This window comes from Bombina bombina, chromosome 1 (assembly GCF_027579735.1).
Source record: "Bombina bombina isolate aBomBom1 chromosome 1, aBomBom1.pri, whole genome shotgun sequence".
Lineage (NCBI taxonomy): Eukaryota > Metazoa > Chordata > Amphibia > Anura > Bombinatoridae > Bombina > Bombina bombina.
In genome coordinates this window covers 1,330,872,341-1,330,898,351 of record NC_069499.1, presented here as the reverse complement: position 1 = coordinate 1,330,898,351, position 26,011 = coordinate 1,330,872,341, and the positions used below count along the sequence as shown (strand labels likewise).

At 39.4% G+C, this 26,011-nt stretch overlaps 1 protein-coding gene across 1 annotated transcript in view; it reads right to left on the bottom strand.

Moving 5' to 3' along the window:
* Nucleotides 1-26,011, bottom strand: part of FHOD1 (formin homology 2 domain containing 1) — a 387,262-nt gene that overhangs the window by 62,085 nt on the left and 299,166 nt on the right. Inside the window, exon 18 of the mRNA XM_053719455.1 lies at nucleotides 22,220-22,402. Within this exon, the coding sequence (XP_053575430.1) occupies nucleotides 22,220-22,402 (183 nt within the window). The remainder of the gene's footprint in view (nucleotides 1-22,219; nucleotides 22,403-26,011) is intronic.

Genomic DNA, 26,011 nt, shown 5'->3' with positions numbered 1-26,011 from the left:
GAGATGCCATCAGATCCAATTCTGGTAAGCCCCATTGATTAATCAATTGTGCAAACACCTCCGGATGGAGTTCCCACTCCCCCGGATGAAAAGTCTGACGACTTAGAAAATCTGCTTCCCAGTTCTCCACTCCTGGGATATAGATTGCTGATAGATGGCAAGAGTGAGTCTCTGCCCATCGAATTATTTTGGAAACCTCTATCATCGCTAGAGAACTCTTTGTTCCCTCTTGATGATTGATATATGCTACAGTCGTGATATTGTCCGACTGGAATCTTATGAATCTGGCCGAAGCCAGCTGAGGCCACGACTGAAGCGCGTTGAATATCGCTCTCAGTTCTAGAATATTTATTGGAAGGAGAGCCTCCTCCTGAGTCCACACACCCTGTGCTTTCAGGGAATTCCAGACTGCACCCCACCCCAATAGGCTGGCGTCCGTCGTCACTATGACCCATGCTGGCCTGCGGAAACACATTCCCTGGGACAGATGATCCTGTGACAACCACCAAAGAAGAGAGTCTCTGGTCTCTTGATTCAGATTTATCTGAGGAGATAAATTTGCATAATCCCCATTCCACTGTTTGAGCATGCATAGTTGCAGTGGTCTGAGATGCAAGCGAGCAAACAGAACTATGTCCATTGCCGCTACCATTAGTCCAATTACCTCCATACACTGAGCCACTGACGGCCGAGGAATGGAATGAAGTGCTCGGCAGGTGGTTAAAATCTTTGATTTTCTGACCTCCGTCAGAAAATTTTTCATGTTTACCAGGAATGGAACTCTTGTGAGAGGGATAAGAGAACTCTTTTTTACGTTCACCTTCCACCCGTGAGATCTTAGAAAAGCCAACACGATGTCTGTGTGAGATTTGGCTAGTTGGTAAGTTGATGCCTGAATTAAGATATCGTCCAGATAAGGCGCCACTGCTATGCCCCGCGGCCTTAGAACCGCCAGAAGGGACCCTAGCATTTTTTTTAAAATTCTGGGAGCTGTGGCCAACCCGAAGGGAAGAGTCACAAACTGGTAATGCTTGTCCAGGAAGGTGAACCTGAGGAACTGGTGATGATCTTTGTGGATAGGAATGTGAAGATACGCATCCTTCAAATCCACAGTGGTCATATATTGACCCTCCTGGATCATTGGTAAAATAGTCCGAATGGTCTCCATCTTGAAGGATGGGACTCTGAGAAATTTGTTTAGGATCTTGAGATCTAAAATTAGTCTGAAGGTTCCCTCTTTTTTGGGAACCACAAACAGATTGGAGTAAAACCCCTGCCCCTGTTCTGCTTTTGGAACTGGGCAGATTACCCCCATAGTATATAGGTCTTCTACACAGCGTAAGAACACCTCTCTTTTTGTCTGGTTTACAGACAACCGTGAAAGATGAAATCTCCCCCTTGGAGGAGAATCTTTGAAGTCTAGAAGATACCCCTGGAACATTCAAGCAAAAAGAAATACACTGCGATCCTCCAAAGTAAGCATACTATTTTTAATATCCAAGTGTAGATAAAAACATCTTGAAAGGCAACAGTGAAGTTAAAATCAAAAGAATAGGCAGAACATTTTCAGGAACTGGTCTGTCCTACATGTTTCGGTTAGTCCCTTAATCATGAACATGACCTGTTACCCTTCCTTCCTGCCTTTTAAATCTGATGGTAATCTCCTATTGGTGCCTCAGTCTAATGAGATTAACCCCTAGTTGGTCAGTTGCTTGTTATTTATGTGTCTGCTCTACCCCATTAATTGGTTTAAATAAAGGAATTTATTTAATACACATAGATATATACAAATAGTGCTCTTATGCATACTTTCTCTGCTAGTTCTGAATTTTGTGTATAATTGAAAAAACATAAGAGCTAATAATAATTAGCCCATTGTTGAATACTTATTTGTCCTATTTAAACTAATATATAATTCTAAATCAATTATCCTTCTTGACTAGCAATATATACATTTCTGGTATCTAATATCCTAAGATTTCATGTTTATGCACCATATTTATATATATGTATTTATTGTGTGAGTTGGCAATCACTACTGTACTGATCAAATAGGGGACCCTATAATTTTGATAAAGGAATAGGGAAAACTACTATCTCTTCCAGAAATTTATTATATCCCCCTCTATATTGAAGCCCTGTGGCCTTCTTGTCTTCATTTTGAAGATCCAAAAGGCTTCACGCAGCATTAGGCGTGCTGCTCTGTCCCCCCCTCTAGGTGGTGTTCGTACACATTCTATAACCTGCCATGAGAGCGACGTAACATCGCCCCCATGCACAGAGATAAAGTGTTGTGAGAGGCCTGAGCTGTCTTTATCATGAGAGATATCATTTAGATGCTCTCTGATCCTGGAGCGCACCTCCCTTGTGGTGCACCCTATGTACTGTCCGTTACACTGGGAGCAATCTACGAAGTATACTACAAAAGGGGTTCTACAATTTGTACAATTTGACAAATTGAAAATCCTATTAGTAGTTGCTGATTGGAAAGTGGATGTCACTCTGCTGTACTTACAGGCTATACATTTAGAGAAGTGGCATTTAAAATGCCCTTTCACACTTAGCCAACTACTGCTGGCCCTCTCTTTATCCCTTAGTACACTTGGTGCCACTAAATTACCAATTGTGCATGCTCTCTTAGAGACAAAATTGCACCCTTTGGACACATAGTCCCTTAAGCTGTCCTCAGCTGTCAGTATAGGTAGATGTTTGCTGACAATACTGGTAATGTCCTTAAACTGCGGGCTATAAGTGGTAACCAGAGTTGGTCTAGTTAAATCATAACCATTCCTTTTCCTGGTGTTCCCCCTTAGTATCTCACTTCTACTCATCCTAGTTACCCCTGGGTCACGATTTCTAAAGCCCAGGAGTCCTGAACGTCTCTTGTCCAAGTCTGAGCAAAGAGAGAAAGTCTGCCCCCTACTAGATCCGGTCCCGGATCGGGGGCTGCCCCTTCATGCTGTCTTGGTGGCAGCAGCGGGCTTTTTGGCCTGTTTACCCTTATTCCAGGTCTGGTTAGGTCTCCAGACTGACTTGGATTGAGCAAAATTCCCCTCCTGCTTTGCAGCAGGGGAGGAGGCAGAGGGACCACCTTTGAAGTTTCGAAAGGAACGAAAATTATTTTTTTTGGTCCTCATCTTATTTGTCTTATCCTGAGGAAGGGCATGGCCTTTTCCTCCAGTGATGTCGGAAATGATCTCTTTCAGTTCAGGCCCGAATAGGGTCTTACCCTTGAAAGGAATAGCTAAAAGCTTAGATTTTGATGACACATCAGCAGACCAGGACTTAAGCCATAACGCTCTACGAGCTAAAATGGCAAAACCTGACTTCTTTGCCGCTAATTTAGCCAGTTGAAAAGCGGCATCTGTAATGTAATCTGAATTAGCTAGCTTGAGAGCCCTAATTCTATCCAGAATATCATCTAATGGGGTCTCAACCTTAAGAGCCTCCTCTAGAGCCTCGAACCAAAAAGCAGCTGCAGTAGTTACAGGAACAATGAACACTATAGGTTGCAGAAGAAAACCCTGATGAATAAATATTTTCTTTAGAAGACCCTCTAATTTTTTATCCATAGGATCTTTGAAAGCACAACTGTCCTCAATAGGTATAGTTGTACGCTTAGCCAAGGTAGAAATAGCTCCCTTCACCTTAGGGACCGTCTGCCACGAATCCCGAATGGTGTCTGATATGGGAAACATTTTCTTAAAAGTAGGAGGGGGAGAGAACGGAATACCTGGTCTGTCCCACTCCTTAGTAACAATGTCCGAAATCCTCTTAGGGACCGGAAAAACATTAGTGTAAGCAGGAACCTCTAGATATCTATCCATTTTACACAATTTCTCTGGTGGAATTACAATAGGGTCACAATCATCCAGAGTCGCTAAAACCTCCCTGAGCAACAAGCGGAGGTGTTCTAGCTTAAACTTAAAAGCCGTCATATCCGAGTCTGTTTGAGGGAACATCTTTCCTGAATCAGAAAGCTCTCCCTCAGACAGCAATTCCCTCACCCCCAACACAGAAGTTTGTGAGGGTACATCGGAGATGGCTAATAAAGCGTCAGAGGGCTCAGCATTTACTCTCACACCGGACCTACTGTGCTTCCCCTGCGGCTATATCTTGCAGGGTGAAAGAATTAGACGCACTAGTACTTGGCGTCGCTTGTGCGGGCGTTAACGGTTGTGACACTTGGGGAGAATTTGATGGCATAACCTGATTCTCTTCTGACTGAGAATCATCCTGCGACATACTTTTATCAGCTAAAATATGTTCTTTGCAATTTAAGGCCCTTTCAGTGCATGAGGGACACATTTTAAGTGGGGGTTCCACAATGGCTTCTAAACACATTGAACATTGGCTTTCCTCAATGTCAGACATGTTAAACAGGCTAGTAATGACCACAAACAGGCTTCAAAACACAATCTGAAAAAAACGGTACTGCGCCTTTAAGAGAAAAAAAAGCATACAATGTTTCCAAAACTGCTTTAAAAACATCAAATTGTTCCAATTTTATGACAGAAACATCCTAACTATGCAGCTAAGTTTGACCCACAAGGAAAGGAACACTTAACCCTTATTAGAAAAAACGGATAATTAGAAAACGTTTTTATCCATAAAAAACACCCTCTGCACCTCGCCACAGCCCTGCTGTGGCGCCTACCTGCCCTCAGGGGTCTGCAAAACCGGGTTAAAGCTTCGATTTGGCCCAATACAGCTCACAAGGGCCCACCGGAGTTGGAGCTTGCCTGACAAAAACAACTGCGCAACTGAGGTGTGAAAATAGGCCCCGCCCATCACACTCGATGTCTCTCAGCCCAAATGAATCGCACCAGAGCAGTCTAAAAACTAGCCATGTGGGTTCATAAACCCAAAAAGAAAGCCATGTGTACCCTCTCAATAAACATGCAAAACGTCTCATCCTAAAAACGTTATCAGCACTCCCAGTTATGTAAACGTTTGCCCACAAACATTCAAAAACAGTGTCAACCATTTTTTCTAAGCCCATATATGCAAGCTCAGTAATACCCCTCTATATATTTTAGGATTACTGCTTACCCTTTCCCTCATGGGGATACTGTCAGCCAATTCTGAAATATCACAGTATCTCCAGAAAAAAAATGACTGAACATACCTCACTGCTTATAGCATGAAAAACGTTTCTCACACTGAAGTTTTTTAAGTACTCCTCAGCCATTCTGTGGGAACTGCTCTGGATCTTAGTGACAACTGCTAAGATCATCAGCCTCCAAGCAGAAGTCTTCATCCATCTGCTGCCTGAGGGAAAATAGAACACACCGGTACCATTTAAAATAAAAAACTCTTGCTTGAAGAAAGTAAAAACTAACATTTTATCACCTCTTTCACTTTACCCTTCCTAGTACTTAGAGTAGGCAAAGAGAATGACTGGGGAGTGGAGTCAAGGGAGGAGCTATATAGACAGCTCTGCTGTGGTGCTCTTTGCCACTTCCTGTTAGCAGGAGGATAATATCCCACAAGTAAAGGATGAATACGTGGACTTGTCGTATCTTATAGAAGAAAACAACTTCTCTCCTTATTACATGGAACCTTTTGTATAGCTTTGAGATCTCTTCAAGACCGGTACAACAAATAGTGTTTATCACTCAGGGGTTGATACAATAGTGATCCCTACCTATATGCTTATTGTATAGGGAACAAATGCAACAGAACATACACAAAGCGCTAGTCTAGAGTGTTTCTCAACCTTTTTGTAGCAAGTACCCCTGTAGGCATACACTTGTTTTCTATGTACCCCAACTGTAGCACAAATGTTAATGCTATTTTACATTAACAAAAATGGAAATTGTGTATTACTTGATTCCACAAGCTTGTATCAGAAGAGTATATATATATATATAGGAATCAGATATTTCCTTTAAGTTTTCCGGAATTTAATATTTTACAATATAATGATATATAGTCCATTAATATTGATAATTATTTGCAATTAATGTGCTTCTTACATTAAAAAAGAGGAAAATAAACTTTCTGTACTTGCCCCACAGGAAACATATAGCATAATAGGCGTCACATAATAAAACTCTTCTAGTTGTAGTAGAAAGGACACTCTTTTTCTCCATAAAGAAACTGAAGGTAAAGATATTTTTTTCTAATTAGCAGGGATTAGCCGTTTAGCACAATTAGTCATAAATGTTATCAAGTTTAATTGTAATTTGCATTAAATCCTAGGAAATTTATTAACTCCTTGCACCAACTGAATGTAGGTACTGCACCACTGCCCAGCATACTGTACTGACGTAGTACCTACATCCAACACAGAGGTGCATGTTGTGATCTCTGCTGCCTAAGTTGCAGCTGGGGGAAGAAGGCATGTGCCTTCATATGGTTAGGGAGCACTGATCGAGTTCCCTTACCATATGAAGCCAGATTACCGATCGTTACAAGGCGTGACACACTTTTCAACAGCTATTTCCTATACAAAAATAAACTATAAATGTGAAGGAGAAATTTCCCATATAGAAAATAAACATAAAGAAATAAACTTAAATGAAAAATTTCCCATGTGTTTTATATCCTGCAGCATAACAAGTCAATGGAAACACATTAAGTAAAAAATAATTTTACAGTAAATACGGCCTGCATAATTTATCAATTTAGATAACGACCAATTATATAATGCTATTGTAAGCATACAGTGCAAGAGAAATTAGTGCAATGTATTTATTTTTATAAGAAATATATATTTATATAATCACAGAATAATTTGAATATATATTTGTTTACCACAAGACTCCAAACAATGCAAAACGTTCTCCGCAGGAATAGACTCCTGACAGAGACATAAAGTCAATTTGTCTTTTTTTTTTTTACCCACACTATTTTTACATAGGCTTGTGTACATACATATGATTTACACAGGCCCATTTATCAAGCTCCGTACGGAGCTTGAAGGGCCGTGTTTCTGGCGAGTCTTCAGACTCGCCAGAAACACAAGTTATGAAGCAGCGGTCTAAAGACCGCTGCTCCATAACCCTGTCCCTGCTCTGAACAGGCGGACAGGAATCGCCGGACATCAACCCGATCGAATACGATCGGGTTGATTGACAGCTCCCTGCTGGCGGCCGATTGGCCGCGAGTCAGCAGGGGGCGGCATTGCACCAGCAGCTCTTGTGAGCTGCTGGTGCAATGTTAAATGCGGAGAGCGTATTGCTCTCCGCATTTAGCGAGGTCTTGCGGACCTGATCCGCAGTGTCGGATCAGCTCCGCAAGCCCTTTGATAAATGGGCCTGACAGTCTTAGCCTATTGGGGTATCACATCATAAAGAGTAAATACTGGGCAATTCAAAAGGTCCACAGCTGGGTTTATCAGCTAACAAGGGTGAGTACTAAATCAATTTATCACAGAGAAAGAAGACAACCTTGAAATCTTCTTCACAACAGTATGGCAAAATAAATCTAGACTTTTTACTCTCTAAACAGATTATTATACATGGGTAAGGCTTTTGTTATCAATGAGTAAACCCACATGCCAATATAAGAAGTGATATTATATTTCAACACCATGACCATTGTATGCATCAATGATTATTATTTGATAATTAATAATATTATTGATTTAATATTAAATTGCATTTATATTTGAATAAATACCATTGGTTTATAATTAATATAATTTTATAATCACTACACTAAGCTTTAACATATAGAATGGTTAATAAATAAATAGTGAATGTAATAATTCATGACATATGTATGCTCAAGTTTTGTTTCAATTGTGCATGTAGAATCTGATATAAAAGTGTGCATGAGTGTGGCCCTCTGAGCACGAATACTTTCTATAATTTACTTTTACATTATAAAAAAAATGAATCATATATACTGTTAAATTAAATTAATCTAATTTCTTACAGAAATTTAACTACAAATTTGATTAGCACCTAATCTTAACTTGAGGTATAATTTTTTTTTTACGTATACAATATGACTCCCAGCCAATAGTTTGGACGATCACAAGGGAAGCACACACTTAAAAAGTGCATCAAAGGCAATTTTTCATGCACTATTTGAATTTCCTTCACTTGTAATTAGACTTCTTATTGTAGAGAGTTGCTTCTGTTTACTTTGGAACTTGTTATTGTACCATTGGAGCGCCTTTTCCTCTTTGTATTTTGTTTTTAATAATCTCTGGCAGCCAATGTGTTAAGACTCGCTTTTAAAATGTTACATTTATTTCCATTGGAGTCTAAGAGAAATTAAATGTTTGGTACATCAATAACATTTAAAATATCCATATTCATAGACACTTGCTCACCTTTCTTTTCTAGCGCTTTGTTAGTGGGTGTTCATGTGCCGCAATACATGATGATATCTCAAACATAAACAAGAACCATCAGCAAAATGGAAAATCAATCATTATAACTGCAACTAGGAATTTGTAACTTTTTTTTTTTACTTAAACCTAGATCAAGCACACGGGATGACTATCGTCCTTGTGACGTATTTCATCAGGTGGTAGGGTTGCCACCTGTTTGGGATTGACCCAGACAGTGCGGGTTTCGGTTTGTGTGCCCGGTTTACACAGGACCAGACATGGGAATGTCCGGGTTTACTGGATCACTGCACATCTCTCCTGGCTATCATTTTGAGATAATGCTACTGACATTCCTTCTTCTGTATAACAATATTGAGCCTTTATTTTCATTTACTTGTATACTATCCTCAACTAGAATGGTCTTAAGGCACAGCCTGAGGTGGTGCTATGCTTTGGTCCTTTCACTTTATACCTACACTGTGATTGACTATGCGTGGGGCAAGGCCACTCACTTGATACTCAGTCCTCCCTTAGCAGCCATGGTCCTTCCCATCTTTCACTATACACAGTGGCTTCTCATTATGGCGGACCCTCAGGAGAAGGCATTGTAGTACTATGGAAAAAAGCTGCTGGAGCGCAAAAAGATAGACAGCTGGTTTAAGGAGTGTAGGTGCTCTGAGGGAGGGCTGCACTTTGTGCTGTTGTGGTTACTGATCTTTAGAGTGTGCTATCTTTACAATCAGTGGCTATTAGTGGCAGCTATAACTGTGCACTGTCACCCAGGACGCTGGCAGTAACTAGCCCTCTATAACTTTTATAATTCAGTGGTCCAATGCATCCAGTTAGTATGGGATCATTCTGTATCTGTACCCAATATTGCTGTGTTCCTGGCATGGTGGCTTAACAGTTCAAAGTAAGAGCGACATTAATTGAAAGTTGAGTAAAAATATCGGAACCCTTCTTATTTTTGTTCCTGGCATGGTACTCATAAAAATGGTAAGATTGGTTGTGAGAATGTAAATGGTAGTGCAAATTAGCACTACTGAATACTCAAATGTAAAGTGCTTAGTGATGTCTTAAAGCTAGAAGAGAACCTCCTATAAGTACAAAACTCCTCTGTATTATGATGTGCAGGTTTTGGCTTTGTCCTGCATTTGTTGAGCTTTTTGTGTAATGTTGTTGCATTCAATTGTACCTTTCCTAACGATTAATTGTAAAAAATATTTGTGCAACTCTAAATATAGATCTCTATTTTGACGTTTGCTGAGAGCTGTAAGCGGCGCAAGAGTGTTCTGGTTTGGCCTAAACTAAAGGTGGCAACTCTATCTGGCGGTTGAGTCGTGCGGTTTTAAAGCGGACAAGGTTTTCTTGTCCTTTGTGCTAGAGTGGACTATTTTATAGAGGGTATTTTTTCTTTAATCAGATTGTCAAGGCGTTTTGATGATTGCGTTAGCTTTGACAATGGAACTTGTACTGCGCTGACAAGTTAACAGTTGAAAGACGTGATTATAACGAATCAGATCTTGCAACTTATGGCTGTGATGAGGGGACGTTACAAATCTCTTTGAATTTACGCAATATACAAATTTTGAGGTGGCAGCGAGTTATTTCAGCGAGAGTGTAGTTTCACAAATCAGTTATTTAATCTGCGCCATTATCACCAATGAAAATCCTGCAGGCAACAATCCAAAACTTGCGCAAACCTTGCACTAAAGTAAAACATGTGATCTCCAGCAAACTGAAGGAACCGACCTGGAATACTTTAGTTATTTTATATTGGGTAATACAGTTATCATCAAGTCAGCAGTGTATGGTGCAGCTGTATGAACAGCTTCTAGAACCTAATTCAATTTAGAAATACTATTTATGGAATACTAATAAACTGTGGCTGTTCCTCAGCAACAATACAGTGAAACTCCTCATTCACTATTATTATATCCAGACTTCAGTGTTGCAACATTCTCCTAATTAGCATCTGGTATTCTTTTGCTATGGGCACCATTCAAAATAGCACAAATGTGTCACAGATAGGGTTACAGTTAGATTCCATGGATGAGAGAACATAGGGAAGAGTCAACATTCTAAATATTTCACTGTTTCAGCTAAGAATCCCTGAGTTTCAGCTCTCTGTGGCATCCAATGGATTAACCGTAAAAGTAATCCAACCGCAGCTATTTGTGCTACTATGACCGGTGACAAACTGGTGCAGACATTATAAATGCAGCAATGTTTTAATAGTGCTGTTCTAGTACTCACTATACAAGTAAATGTTGGCACCTCCTTTACTCCCTACCAGACGCTGCACGACTTATTTTGTTCACATTTTGTTCATCCTCTGTTGACAGCATGTATTTCTTGCATTACCGACTCTAGCTAAATAGCAAAAATTGGTTAACACATAGGTAAATTATTGCTTGGTGAAGTCAGTATAGTAAAAAATACATATGGTCTAATGAATTAAAGGTCCCTTCAGCTCCCCATATCTCTACTCTTATTTCTAAATACCTGACCCATCTAACTCTACTACCAACCTTGTCTAGTCTTCACACACAACATATTCCTTTAGTTTGTAATTTCTAGTACAGTAATAATATGTTGTGCAGTCCATGTGCATATCCCATGCTCAGTGCCATGCAACCTTCTGGTGTTATATAGGAAACACACACACACACTATATATATATATATATATATATACACACATATATACATACACACACACATATATATATATATATATATAAAAATATATAGTCCAGAAAGAAAGGCACTCAGCAAGTCTTGGATTACAGAAATAACTTCTTTAATCAGGTGACGTTTCGAGGTCTCCCTCGTCCTCAAACCAATGAGCATACAAACCAAGTGACTTTCCAAACTTAAATAAACCCAACATCCCCACCCGCGGCGCTGCTAGCAAATAACTGGAAGTCTCAGTGATTACGTGGTGACGCTCCACGTCATTGATCACTATGGTAACCGGCAAGCTACTCGGCAAAGCTGTTGTGTGCAACATACTAAGTGATACGTTAAAAACACAGTACATAAAAAGTGTAACATGGCGATAACATCTTGTAAAGCAAGGGATTATGAAACTATAAAATGGATTCAGAAGCGGTATCCTAACCCTGGGGGGATGTGTAAATACAGATAATCCATATTAAACAAATTGTGATATAGCCTAAGTGTGTCAGTTGTCCTAAAAATAAAGGCAGGCAAATATTGGAACAGTAAACAAGGTATAACAAGTGAAATTGCATTGAGCAGACACTACAAAAAGATGTGTCAAATATTGTCCGTCCTCCAGGTAACACGTCTTTTTCAACGCAAGATAGAAAATATACCTGTCAGTAACATAATGGCCATACTATATATAAGATGCTACATAAATAACAGACTAAACATTATTCTATGTAAAACAATGCATAATAAGGATTACTAATAATAGGGAGGTAGGTGTTAATCCAATACACCACAATACAATACAATGAAGGATTGTTTCAGCCTAAAGGTCTACCACATTGGCTTGTAGGGGAAGGAGTCTAGAGGTGGCATTGTGCCATTCCAGAGGGACCAGTGATCATCTGGACTCTGGGGAGGTGAGCCCGCTCCGTGTACCGTGATAGGCAAAACACTTAAATCCCACTGCTTCAAGGTAGGAGCTCTGAACAGGGCAGGCTGTTAAAGACACTGTTTCTTTTCCACTGCTGACTGGAGTTATGCGACAGATGCTTAGTTTTTGCTTTTTTCTTACTATTTTTCTCCTCTTTTGCCTGCCGCTTATTTACAATTATACACAAGCAACGTTGTGTTAGAGCTATTGTATTTTGGATATACTCTATATATATATATATATACATACACATATATATATATATATATATATATATATATACATACACATACATATATATATATATATATATATATATATACACATACACACATACATACATATATATATATATATATATATACACACACATACAACAACATTTAAAATTAGGGGGAGGTAAAAGGTGAGTTTATAATCCTCCACTACGCACAAAATATAGGGAAAATAACTCATTGTGTAGTTCATTAACAAATCTGGACAGGCCAGAAGGCTTGTTTTTCCCACAGAAAACCTCTGAATTAGTGTTTCCAATGCAGCAAAGGATTCTGGGTAAGATATGCAAATTAGGTTCACAATGACACACCTTTTTACTTCAAGTCTGCTTTCAGCAGATTCCCTTTATGCCAAAGAATCGCTGTTCACACGGCTTATAAGCTTAGCTAGGGTTAGTGCAGTGATTCATAACCATCACAGGACAGACTGTATGTATATATGTGTGTGTATATATATATATTTTTTTTTAATTTCATGCAATTGGCAAGAGTCCATAAGCTAGTGACGTATGGGATATACAATCCACCCAGGAGGGGAAAAGTTTCCCAAACCTCAAAATGCCTATAAATACACCCCTCACCACACCAACAATTCAGTTTTACAAACTTTGCCTCCTATGGAGGTGGTGAAGTAAGTTTGTGCTTGGTTTTCTTCTGTGATATGCGCTTCTAACCATTTTGAAACCCAATTCCTCTCAGAGTACAGTGTTTGTCAGAGGGATGTGAAGAGAGTATCACCTACTGATTCTATGATTTTCCTCACGGGAAATTTTTTCAAAGGTTCTCTGCTATCAGTCGTAGAGATTCATCTCCTACCTCCCTTTTCAGATCGACGATATACTCTCATATTCCATTACCTCTACTGATACTGTTTCAGTACTGGTTTAGCATTCTGCTATATGTGGATGGGTGTCTTTGGGTAAGTAGGTTTTCATTACTTAAGACACTCTCAGCTATGGTTCATTTTGCGTTGCACGTCATACTTGGCGCCAAATAATTTAATTATTTAAACCCCACTTCCTATATGCCTCTTGCCTTTTTTATGCTCAGATGGCTATGCTGTTTGGGTTTTTTTCCCATTCCTGAAACTGCCATATAAGGAAATTGATAATTTAGCTTTATATGTTGTTTTTTTCTCTTACATTTGCATGATGTCTCAATCTGATCCTGTCTCATAAACCACTGTTGGAACCCTGCTGCCTGATAACAGTTCTACCAAAGCCAATCCTTCCCCCAAAGAATCTGGTTCCAATTGGAAACCTTCTACAAGTTCGATTAAATCCAAGCCTTTTAAGAAGCCAAAGCCAGCCCTCAAGACCGCACGAAGGTGCGGCCCTCATTCCAGCTCAGCTGGTGGGGGGAATATTACATTTTTTCCAAAACATTTGGGCAAATTCTGTACAAAATCAATGGATTCAGATTATTGTCTCTCAAGGGTATCGAATAGGTTTCAGAGTAAGACCTCCTGTGAGAAGATTTTTTCTCTCACACGTTCCAGCAAATCCAGTGAAGGCTCAGATCTAGAGCTTTCAGGGGTAATCATACCAGTTCCGTTTCAGGAACAGGGTCTGGGGTTTTATTCAAATCTATTCATTGTCCCAAAAAAAGAAAATTCATTCAGGCCAGTTCTGGATCTGAAAATTTTGAATCGTTTTGTAAGAGTGCCAACTTTCAAAATGGTGACTATAAGGACTATTCTGCCTTTTGTTCAGCATGGTCATTATATGTCCACGATAGACTTACAGGATGCATATCTTCATATTCCGATTCATCCAGACCACTATCGGTTTCTGAGATTCTCTTTTCTAGACAAGCATTACCAATTTGTCGCTCTTCCATTTGGCCTAGCGACAGCTCCAAGGATTTTTTCAAAGGTTCTCAGTGCCCTACTCTCTGTAATCAGAGAACAGGGTATTGCAGTGTTTCCTTATTTGGACGCTATCTTGGTACTAGCTCAGTCTTTACATTCTGCCGAATCTCACACGAATCAACTAGTGTTGTTTCTTCAAAGACATGGTTGGAGGATCAATTTACCAAAAAGTTCCTTGATTCCTCAGACAAAGGTCACCTTTTTAGGTTTCCTGATAGATTCAGTGTCCATGACTCTGTCTCTAACAGATAAGAGATGAATTAAATTGGTTTCAGGTTGTCGAAAGTAGAAACCTTCAGTCTCAATCATTCCCTTCAGTGGCTATGTGCATGGAAGTTTTAGGTCTCATGACTGCAGCATCGGACGCGATCCCCTTTGCTCGTTTTCATATGAGACCTCTCCAGCTTTGTATGCTGAATCAATGGTGCAGGGATTATACAAGGATATCACAATTAATATCCTTAAATCCCAATGTTCGACTCTCTCTGACTTGGTGGTTAGATCACCATTGCATAGTTCAAGGGGCCTCTTTTGTTCGTCCAACCTGGGCTGTGATCACAACAGATGTAAGTATTTCAGTTTGGAAAGCTGTCTGGGGATCTCTGACAGCACAAGGGGTTTGGAAATCTCAAGAGGCGAGGTTACCAATCAATATTTTAGAACTCCGTGCTATTTTCAGGGCTCTTTAGGTTTGGCCTCTGTTGAAGATATAACCATTCATTTGTTTTCAGACAGACAATATCACAACTGTGGCATATGTCAATCATCAGGGTGGGGCTCACAGTCCCCTAGCTATGAAAGAAGTATCTTGGATCCAGCTCTTGTCTAATTTCTGTGGTACATATCCTAGGTGTAGACAATTGGTAAGCGTATTATATCAGCCGTCAGACTTTACATCCAGGGGAGTGGTCTCTCCATCCAGATGTGTTTTTTCAGATTGTTTAGATGTGGGGTCTTCCAGAAATAGATCTAATGGCTTTCCATCTAAACAAAAAACTTCCCAGGTACTTGTCCAGGTCCAGGGATCCTCAGGCAGAGTCGGTGGATGTGTTAGCAGTTCCTTGGTTTTATCAACCTGCTTATATCTTCCCGCCTCTAGTTCTTCCAAGAGTGATCTCCAAGATCATCATGGAACAATTGTTTGTGTTTCTGGTAGCACCAGCATGGCCTCACAGGTTCTGGTATATGGATCTTGTCCGGATGTCCAGTTGCCAACCTTGGCCACTTCTTTTAAGACCAGACCTTCTGTCTCAAGGACAGTTTTTCCATCAGGATCTCAAATCGTTAAATTTGAAGGTATGGAGATTGAACGCCTAGTGCTTAGTCATAGAGGTTTCTCTGACTCAGTGATTGATACTATGTTACAGGCTCGGAAATCTGTTTCTAGGAAGATTTATTATTGAGTTTGGAAGTCTTATATTTCATGGTGTTCTTCTCATAAATTCTCCTGGCATTCTTTTAGAATTCCTAGAATTTTACAGTTTCTTCAGGATGGTTTGGATAAAGGTTTGCCTGCAAGTTCCTTGAAGGGACAAATCTCTGCTCTTTCAGTTTTATTTCACAGAAAGATTGCCAAGATTCCTGATATTTACTGTTTTGTGCAGGCTTTGGTCCGTATCAAGCCTGTCATTAAATCAATCTCTCCTCCTTGGAGTCTTAATTTGGTTTTGAAGGCTTTACAGGCTCCTCCTTTTGAACCTATGCATTCTTTGTATATTACATTACTTTCTTGGAAAGTGTTGTTCCTTTTTGCTATCTCTTCTACTAGAAGAGTTTCCAAATTATCTGCTCTTTCTTGTGAGTTTCCTTTTCTGAGTTTCCATCAGGATAAGGCGGTTTTGTGGACTTCATTTAAATTTTTACCTAAAGTTGGGAATTCTAACAACATTAATAGGGAAATTGTTGTTCCTTTTTGTGTCCTAATCCTAAGAATTCTTTGGAGAGATTCTTACATTATCTGGATGTTGAAAGAGCTTTGAATAATTAAGTTGAAGCTACTAAAGATTTCAGGAAGACTTCTTGTCTATTTGTTGTCTTTTCTGGTCCTATGAAAGCTCAGAAAGCTCCTGCCATTTCCTTGGCATCCTGGTTAAAGCTTTTGATTCATCAGGCTAATTTGGAGTCGGGTCAGGCCCCGCCTCAGAGAATCACAGCTCATTCTACTAGATCAGTTTCCACTTCATGGGCTTTTAAGAATGAAGCTTCAGTTGATCAGATTTGCAAAACAGCAAGTTAGTCTTCTTTGCATACATTTACTAAATTCTACCGTTTTGATGTATTTGCCTCTTCGGAAGCAGTTTTTGGTAGACAAGTTCTTCAGGCAGCTGTTTCAGTTTGATTCTTCTGCTTATGTTTTAAGTTTTTTTCTTTTCAATTATGAGGAAAACTTATTTTTTTTGGATGTGGATTTAATTTTTTCAGCGGAAAATGGCTGTTTCTTTCATGTAATTGGCAAGAGTCCATGAGCAAGTAACGTATGGGATATACAATCCTACCAGGAGGGGCAAAGTTTCCCAAACCTCAAAATGCCTATAAATACACCCACAATTCAGTTTTACAAACTTTGCCTCCTATGGAGGTTGTGAAGTAAGTTTGTGCTAAGATTTCTACGTTGATATGCGCTTCTCAGCATTGTTGAAGCCCGATTCCTCTCAGAGTACAGCGAATGTCAGAGGGACGTGAAGGGAGTATCACTTATTGAATACAATGATTTCCCTAATGGGGGTCTTTTTCATAGGTTCTCTGTTATCGGTCGTAGAGATTCATCTCCTACCTCCCTTTTCAGATCGATGATATACTCTCATATACCATTACCTCTACTGATAACTGTTTCAGTACTGGTTTGGCTATCTGCTATATGTGGATGGGTGTCTTTTGGTAAGTATGTTTTTATTTCTTAAGACACCTCAGCTATGGTTTGGCACTTTATGCATTTATATAAAGTTCTAAATATATGTATTGTACTTATATTTGCCATGAGTCAGGTTCATGTATTTCCTTTTGCAGATTGTCAGTTTCATATTTGGGGAAAGTTAATATTAAGAAATATTTTTCTTACCTGGGGTTTAGTCCTTTTTTCAATTAACTACTTTGTTTCAAAGTGCGGGCTGACTTAGGCTCGCGGGTGCGCCAAATGCTACACTTTATTGCGTTATTCTTGGCCCGATAATTTTTTGGCGCGAAAGGCACGTCCGTTGACGCAAGTTCGTCATTTCCGGCGTCGTAATTGACGCAGAGGTTTCACACAGGGTTGCGTCGTTAGTGACGCGAGTGTGTCATTTCCGGACATGGTTGGCGCCAAAAAAAATTTCAGTCTTCAGGATGGTTTGGATAGGGGGTTATCTGCAAGTTCCTTGAAGGGACAACCTCTGCTCTGTTTTATTTCACAGAAATATTGCTAATCTTCCTGATATTCACTGTTTTGTACAGGCTTTAGTTCGTATTAAGCCTGTCATTAAATCAATTTCTCCTCCTTGGAGTCTTAATATGGTTTTGAAGGCGTTACAGGCTCCTCCTTTTGAGCCTATGCATTCTTTGGATATTAAACTACTTTCTTGGAAAGTGTTGTTCCTTTTGGCTATCTCTTCTGCTACAAGAGTTTCTGAGCTCTCTGCTCTTTCTTGTGAATCTCCTTTTCTGATTTTTCCTCAGGATAAGGCGGTTTTGCGCACTTCATTTGAATTTTTACCTAAGGTTGTGAATTCTAACAACATTAGTAGAGAAATTGTTGTCCCTTCCTTGTGTCCTAATCCTAAGAATCCTTTGGAAAGATCCTTACATTCTTTGGATGTGGTGAGAGCTTTGAAATATTATGTTGAAGCTACTAAATATTTCAGGAAGACCTAGTCTATTTATTATATTTTCTGGTCCTAGGAAAGGTCAGAAGGCCTCTGCTATTTCCTTGGCCTCTTGGTTTAAGCTTTTGATTCATCAAGCTTATTTGGAGTCGGGTCAAGCCCCGCCTCAGAGAATTACAGCTCATTCTACTAGATCAGTCTCCACTTCGTGGGCTTTTAAGAATGAAGCGTCAGTTGATCAGATTTGCAAAGCAGCGACTTGGTCCTCTTTGCATACATTTACTAAATTTTACCGTTTTGATGTATTTGCTTCTTCTGAAGCAGTTTTTGGTAGAAAAGTTCTTCAGGCAGCTGTTTCAGTTTGATTCTTCTGCTGATGTTTTAAGTTTTTCTTTTCTTCATGAGAATAACTTATATTTTGGGTTGTGGATTATTTTTCCAGCATTTGGCTGTTGTTTATTTTTATCCCTCCCTCTCTAGTGACTCTTGTGTGGAGTTCCACATCTTGGGTATTGATATCTCATACCTCACTAGCTCATGGACTCTTGCCAATTACATGAAAGAAAACATAATTTATGTAAGAACTTACCTGATAAATCCATTTCTTTCATATTGGCAAGAGTCCATGAGGCCCACCCTTTTTATGGTGGTTATGATTTTTTTGTATAAAGCACAATTATTTCCAAGAAATGAATTTATCAAGTAAGTTCTTACATAATTTATGTTTTTTATTTTTATCCCTCCCTCTCTAGTGACTCTTCTGTGGATTACCACATCTTGGGATATTACTATCCCATACGTCACTAGCTCATGCCAATTACATGAAAGAAAACATAATTTATGTAAGAACTTACCTGATAAATCCATTTCTTTCATATTGGCAAGAGTCCATGGGGCCCACCCTTTTTTTGGTGGTTATGATTTTTGTATAAAAAGCACAATTTTATTTCCAGTTCCTTTTTTTTCACACTTTTTACTCCTTTTTCTATCACCCCACTACTTGGCTAGTCGTTAAACTGAATTGTGGGTATGGTGAGGGGTGTATTTATAGGCATTTTGAGGATTGGGAAACTTTGCCCCTCCTGGTAGGATTGTATATCCCATACGTCACTAGTTCATGGACTCTTGCCGATATGAAAGAAATTAATTTATCAGGTAAGTTCTTACATAAATGTTATTTATATATATATATATATATATATATATATATATATATATATATATATATATATATATATATAAAAAGTCAAAATAGCGTATAGCCCAGCACTCCAACCAGGTGGAGCAGCCACAACCTGGGTGCAATCCTTATAAGAGATAGTTAAAGAACAATGTAGAAGAAGGGCACTCTCAGGGTTTGTATAGAGACAAATATTTTCTTTATTCCTAGAACATTAATACATGGTCGACATTTCGGCCCTCAGTTGGGCCTTCATCAGGACAGGTATTATCTTTAAACTGCCGAGAGGCAGTAGTCATAGATCCAAACAAGCAAAAAAAATATATATACACACATATATATATATATATATATATATATATATACATACATATATATATATATATATATATATATATACACACACAAACATATATATATATATATATACACATATGTATATAGAAACACATACTAGTAATAGAGGCTTCAGCTTCACACTTTATTATACAAAAGGATTATGTCAAAAAAAGGAACTGGAAATAAAATTGTGCTTTTTATACAAAAATCAAAACCACCAAAAAAAGGGTGGGCCTCATGGACTCTTGCCAATATGTGGCTGAGCTCTTTAGCAACCCAAGGGTTGCAGGTTCGATCCCCGGCGAGGTCCATAAAATGAGCAGCGCCTTGAGACCCTTACGGGTGATTAGCCGCGCTTTACAAGTACCCAATACATACATACATACATGTATTTCTTGACTGCAGAAAATAATTCTTACTTACAGCAGCTAACTACTGTAAGTAAAAGTTCACCCACTATTTTAGACAATCTAGCATATTTATAATAGCCCTATGAACACATTTTTTATGGAGAATATATAGCAAACAGTATGAGCAGAAAATGATACAATGACTTATCAGTATTTAGTTTATGTATAAATGATTTTTGCCTTATATTCTGGCACCTTGTGCCTTTGGATTTGTTTCAAGGCAAACACCAGCTTTTATGAGTTTAAGAGAAATGTAAACACTCAGAAATAGTTTGCATTCTCTGTTCAATTTCTTTGAAGAAGCCAGTGGGATTAAAATGTTTGTCAAACCTAGTGAACTCGGCTGTAATTCATTGTTTCCTAGTTTATGCTTTATGTCTTGTTAAAAAGCCTTAAACACATTGTGTTTTTCCTCATTAACTCTAATGGGTAAGTTGGCTAATGCTTTTAACGCATTTCAGTTTCATTAAACAAACACTGAAATTACGATAGAACTATCATTAGACACACAAATACTTGTGATCAACTGGATCTGTCCAGTATTAACCCCTTGGCTTCCAGAGATTAATTGAAAATTATAGTGTTTCTACACCAGGTATGCACCTATATAGGACATCAAGATGTATATACCTTTTGAGGCACAGGGTGACAAATTGATAAAGTAGCATTCATAGATACTTTTGACAATTCACAGCATAACAAAAAAAGATGTATTTGCCAAAAAAGATGTAAATAGTTTGGGTTGCTGCCATGGCAACATGCCCTTTCAGGCAACCAATGAGCTGGGCCGGCTTCTAAACTTACATTCTTGCTTTTCAAATAAAAATAGCAAGAGAATGAATAAAAATTGATAATAGGAGTAAATTAGTAAGTTGCTTAAAATCGCATGCTCTATCTGAATCATGAAAGATAAAATTTGGGTTCAGTATCCCTTAAAACTGATGATGGTCTTAATAATTTACATTGTTACGAGACTCCCTGACAACATGTGTTGTTTTGCTGTAGTAAGCCCACAAGAGTCCAGAACAGCTAATCTGCTTCCTTACAAGGTCCATTGGAACACTCAGAACAAATGGGATGTCTTTCTTGCATTTGATTGAAAATGATTGTTGCAAAATATTAAAAAGGATATATAATGTAGTCTCTTACCGTCAATATGACAAGTTAAACAAGGTGATTTGAGATATATGTCTGTATGTCCTAATGTGACACCACAATACAAACTGAGGACTGAATCCTTTTTACTCCGTTTGTTAGGAATCAGATTCCTATCTACTTTGAGACAGTACAATACTTAAAGGAAGATTTATTAAAGGGACAGTACACAGTAAAATTGATTTTCCATTAATGTATTTTAAATGAATTGTTTTACCAACTGCAGTGTATAAAATATTTGAGAAATTGAATTTTCAGGTTTATTTGTGTATATGAAGTAGCTGATTTTGTGCTTTGAAACCACAGCCTATTACAATGGGTTGAACTTAAAGGTGATACCAGATCTCATTATGTTCTAAGTTTGTGTAAACAGACTTGCTTCCTTATCTTTTATTTGGCTGGAACACCAAAGCTCAATACATAGAGAGAACAATGGAAAATTATCATTTTATTACTTAACTATCCTGCATCCCACTGAGAGTGTAATCTCTTCTGCTGGCTGTGTATACTTAGGCTATTCAATAGCATATACTCCAGTATTAATTTGTTCAGTATAGGTGGCGATACCACAGGCTAAATCAGCTATTTAAAATGCTGAAATAGGAGTAAAGGAGCTACTTGTAACTAATTTAATACACTCTAGCAGGTTAAAAGGATCATTGGGAATAATTTAAAGGGGAGAACATTTTTGGGTGAACTGTCCCTTTAAGCTGCTGCAGCTTTTGAAGGGTGGCAGTGCTTGCAACCAATACTTTAAGAAGCAGAAGCTGCTTCTTATGCCATAACCTCAGAGGTGATGGGATATATTACCAACACTGCTCTTGTGCAGTTGGATGTGGGAAATCAAGAGAGCTTCTGGGAAATCTTCAATTTTGCCACGCGATGCTGCTTTGCAGGTGGAAATATTCTCTATTTGATAACTTGCCTGTCTGTTATCTTGATCAATTTTCCCATTATTGAAATTCTATTCAAATATTAAAGCAGGCCAACATGACACACAGTGACTGACAATATTGCAGTTTTAAAAATGTCCTATTTTAATAGAGGGAGATACAGCGATTTGTCAGCGCCATTATGTATTGAAGCCAAGGGAGACACTAGTGAACAAAAGTCAAAATGCCATGACAGCATGGCAGACAGAGGAAACGGAGGTGAAAAGAAGCAGACATATTGAAGACTTGGGTTTTGACTACAGATGTATAAGGATTTCTTCAATGTGGTTTCACAAGGAACATAAGGGCACATGTGGTGTTTAGGGAGTAGACAAACAAAATGATCTAACTTTACTTAGCGTTACCTTTTCCATGCTTTCATAGTCTAGTTTAAACGCCCAGAGCTGCAGCCTTGCAGTGAGCCCACTAATGGATGAGAGGGTGAGAAGGAACTGTTCAGCTGACCCTAATGGCACATCTGGGTTGGCAAGCTGAGCCTCTTGAATTTTCTGCCTTTCCTCTTCTGTTGGAACCATTGTGAGGATTTTCTGAAAGAGGAACCACAGCATTAATAGTCATTTTTAAACTCATCTGTAAGTAAGACAAGAGGGTTATAGTATGTTCAGTCCTAATGAGCACAAACTGCTTGTTTATTACAAAATGATTCGCCCGATCCCTGAGAGATTAATTAAGAACGGCAACCTAACAATGTCAATAAATAACAGTTAAACAGAACTTCACATTAAATTTCATTTTTAAACAGCTAATAAACCAACAGTTTTCTATTTCTAGTACACTATGTAACAAAGCTGTCAAAATGTACTACACAGCTTGCGCAACAGATTTCTTAGACCTAGCTGGAGACTTAAATTATACGGACAAATCTTTTTTAGATTTCTCATTTATTTATTTTACAATCATAATGACTATGAAACTGGGCTTTAGTTCCCCAAACTTCACTGAACATCTGCAAAAACATAATTTATGCTTACATGATAAATTTATTTCTCTTGTGGTGTATCCAGTCCACGGATCATCCATTACTTGTGGGATATTCTCCTTCCCAACAGGAAGTTGCAAGAGGATCACCCACAGCAGAGCTGCTATATAGCTCCTCCCCTAACTGCCATATCCAGTCATTCGACCGAAACAAGCCGAGAAAGGAGAAACCATAGGGTGCAGTGGTGACTGTAGTTTAAATTAAAATTTAGACCTGCCTTAAAAGGACAGGGCAGGCCGTGGACTGGATACACCACAAGAGAAATAAATTTATCAGGTAAGCATAAATTATGTTTTCTCTTGTAAGGTGTATACAGTCCCCGGATCATCCATTACTTGTGGGATACCAATACCAAAGCTAAAGTACACGGATGAAGGGAGGGACAAGGCAGGAACTTAAATGGAAGGAACCACTGCCTGTAGAACCTTTCTACCAAAAATAGCCTCCGAAGAAGCAAAAGTATCAAATTTGTAAAATTTTTAAAAGGTATGAAGCGAAGACCAAGTCGCCGCCTTGCAAATCTGTTCAACAGAAGCCTCATTTTTAAAGGCCCAGGTGGAAGCCACAGCTCTAGTAGAATGAGCTGTAATCCTTTCAGGGGGCTGCTGTCCAGAAGTCTCATAGGCTAAGCGTATTACGCTCCGAAGCCAAAAAGAAAGAGAGGTTGCCGAAGCCTTTTGACCTCTCCTCTGTCCAGAGTAAACAACAAACAGGGTAGATGTTTGACGAAAATCTTTAGTAGCTTGTAAGTAAAACTTCAAAGCACGGACCACGTCCAGATTATGTAAAAGACGTTCCTTCTTTGAAGAAGGATTAGGACACAATGATGGAACAACAATCTCTTGATTGATATTCTTAGAAACTACCTTAGGTAAAAACCCAGGTTTTGTACGCAGAACTACTTCATCTGAATGGAAAATCAGATAAGGAGAATCACATTGTAAAGCAGATAACTCAGAGACTCTACGAGCCGAGGAAATAGCCATCAAAAACAGAACTTTCCGAGATAAAAGTTTGATATCAATGGAATGAAGGGGTTCAAATGGAACCCCTTGAAGAACTTTAAGAACCAAGTTTAAGCATCATGGGGGAGCAACAGGTTTAAACACAGGCTTAATTCTAACCAAAGCCTGACAAAAAGCCTGAACGTCTGGAACTTCTGCCAGACGCTTGTGCAAAAGAATAGACAGAGCAGAAATCTGTCCCTTTAAAGAACTAGCTGATAATCCTTTTTCCAAACCCTCTTGGAGAAAGGACAATATCCTAGGAATCCTAACCTTACCCCATGAGTAATTCTTGGATTCACACCAATAAAGGTATTTACGCCATATCTTATGGTAGATTTTCCTGGTGACAGGGTTTCGTGCGTGTATTAGGGTATCAATGACTGACTCGGAGAAGCCACGCTTTGATAAAATCAAGCGTTCAATCTCCATGCAGTCAATCTCAGAGAAATTAGATTCGGATGATTGAAAGGACCTTGTAGTAGAAGGTCTTGTCTCAGAGGCAGGGTCCATGGTGGAAAGGATGACATATCCACTAGGTCTGCATACCATGTCCTGCGTGGCCACGCAGGCGCTATCAAGATCACTGATGCTCTCTCCTGTTTGATTTTGGCAATCAGTCGAGGGAGCAGAGGAAACGGTGGAAACACATAAGCCAGGTTGAAGAACCAAGGCGCTGCTAGAGCATCTATCAGCGCCGCTTCTGGGTCCCTGGACCTGGATCCGTAACAAGGAAGTTTAGCGTTCTGGCGAGACGCTATAAGATCCAGTTCTGGTTTGCCCCAACGATGAACCAATTGAGCAAACACCTCCGGATGGAGTTCCCACTCCCCCGGATGAAAAGTCTGACGACTTAGAAAATCCGCCTCCCAGTTCTCTACACCTGGGATATGGATTGCTGATAGGTGGCAAAAGTGAGTCTCTGCCCAGCGAATTATCTTGGAGACTTCTAACATCGCAAGGGAACCCCTGGTTCCCCCTTGATGGTTGATGTAAGCCACAGTTGTGATGTTGTCCGACTGAAATCTGATGAACCTCAGTGTTGCTAACTGGGGCCAAGCTAGAAGAGCATTGAATATTGCTCTTAACTCCAGAATATTTATTGGGAGGAGTTTCTCCTCCTGAGTCCACGATCCCTGAGCCTTCAGGGAATTCCAGACTGCACCCCAACCTAGAAAGCTGGCATCTGTTGTTACAATTGTCCAATCTGGCCTGCGAAAGGTCATACCTTTGGACAGATGGACCTGAGATAGCCACCAGAGAAGAGAATCTCTGGTCTCTTGATCCAGATTTAGCAGAGGGGACAAATCTGTGTAATCCCCATTCCACTGACTGAGCATGCATAGTTGCAGCGGTCTGAGATGTAGGCGCGCAAATGGCACTATGTCTATCGCCGCTACCATCAGCCGATTACTTCCATACACTGAGCCACCGAAGGGCGCGGAATAGAATGAAGAACACGGCAAGATTTTAGAAGCTTTGATAACCTGGATTCTGTCAGGTAAATCTTCATTTCTACAGAATCTATCAGAGTCCCTAGGAAGGAGACTCTTGTGAGTGGGGATAGAGAACTCTTTTCCTCGTTCACCTTCCACCCATGTGACCTGAGAAATGCCAGAACTATGTCCGTATGTGACTTGGCAATCTGAAAGCTTGACGCCTGTATCAGGATGTCGTCCAGATAAGGGGCCACTGCTATACCTCGCGGTCTTAGGACCGCCAGAAGAGATCCCAGAACCTTTGTAAAGATTCTTGGAGCTGTAGCTAACCTGAAGGGAAGAGCCACAAATTGGTAATGCCTGTCTAGAAAGGCAAACCTTAGGAACCGATGATGATCTTTGTGAATCGGTATGTGAAGGTAAGCATCCTTCAAATCCACTGTGGTCATGTACTGACCCTCCTGGATCATAGGTAGGATGGTCCAAATAGTTTCCATTTTGAACGATGGAACTCTGAGGAATTTGTTTAAGATCTTTAGATCCAAAATGGGTCTGAAGGTTCCCTCTTTTTTGGGAACCACAAACAGATTTGAATAAAATCCCTGTCCCTGTTCCGTCTGTGGAACTCGACAGATCACTCCCATAACTAGGAGGTCTTGCACACAGCGTAAGAATGCCTCTTTCTTTATCTGGTTTACAGATAATCTTGAAAGG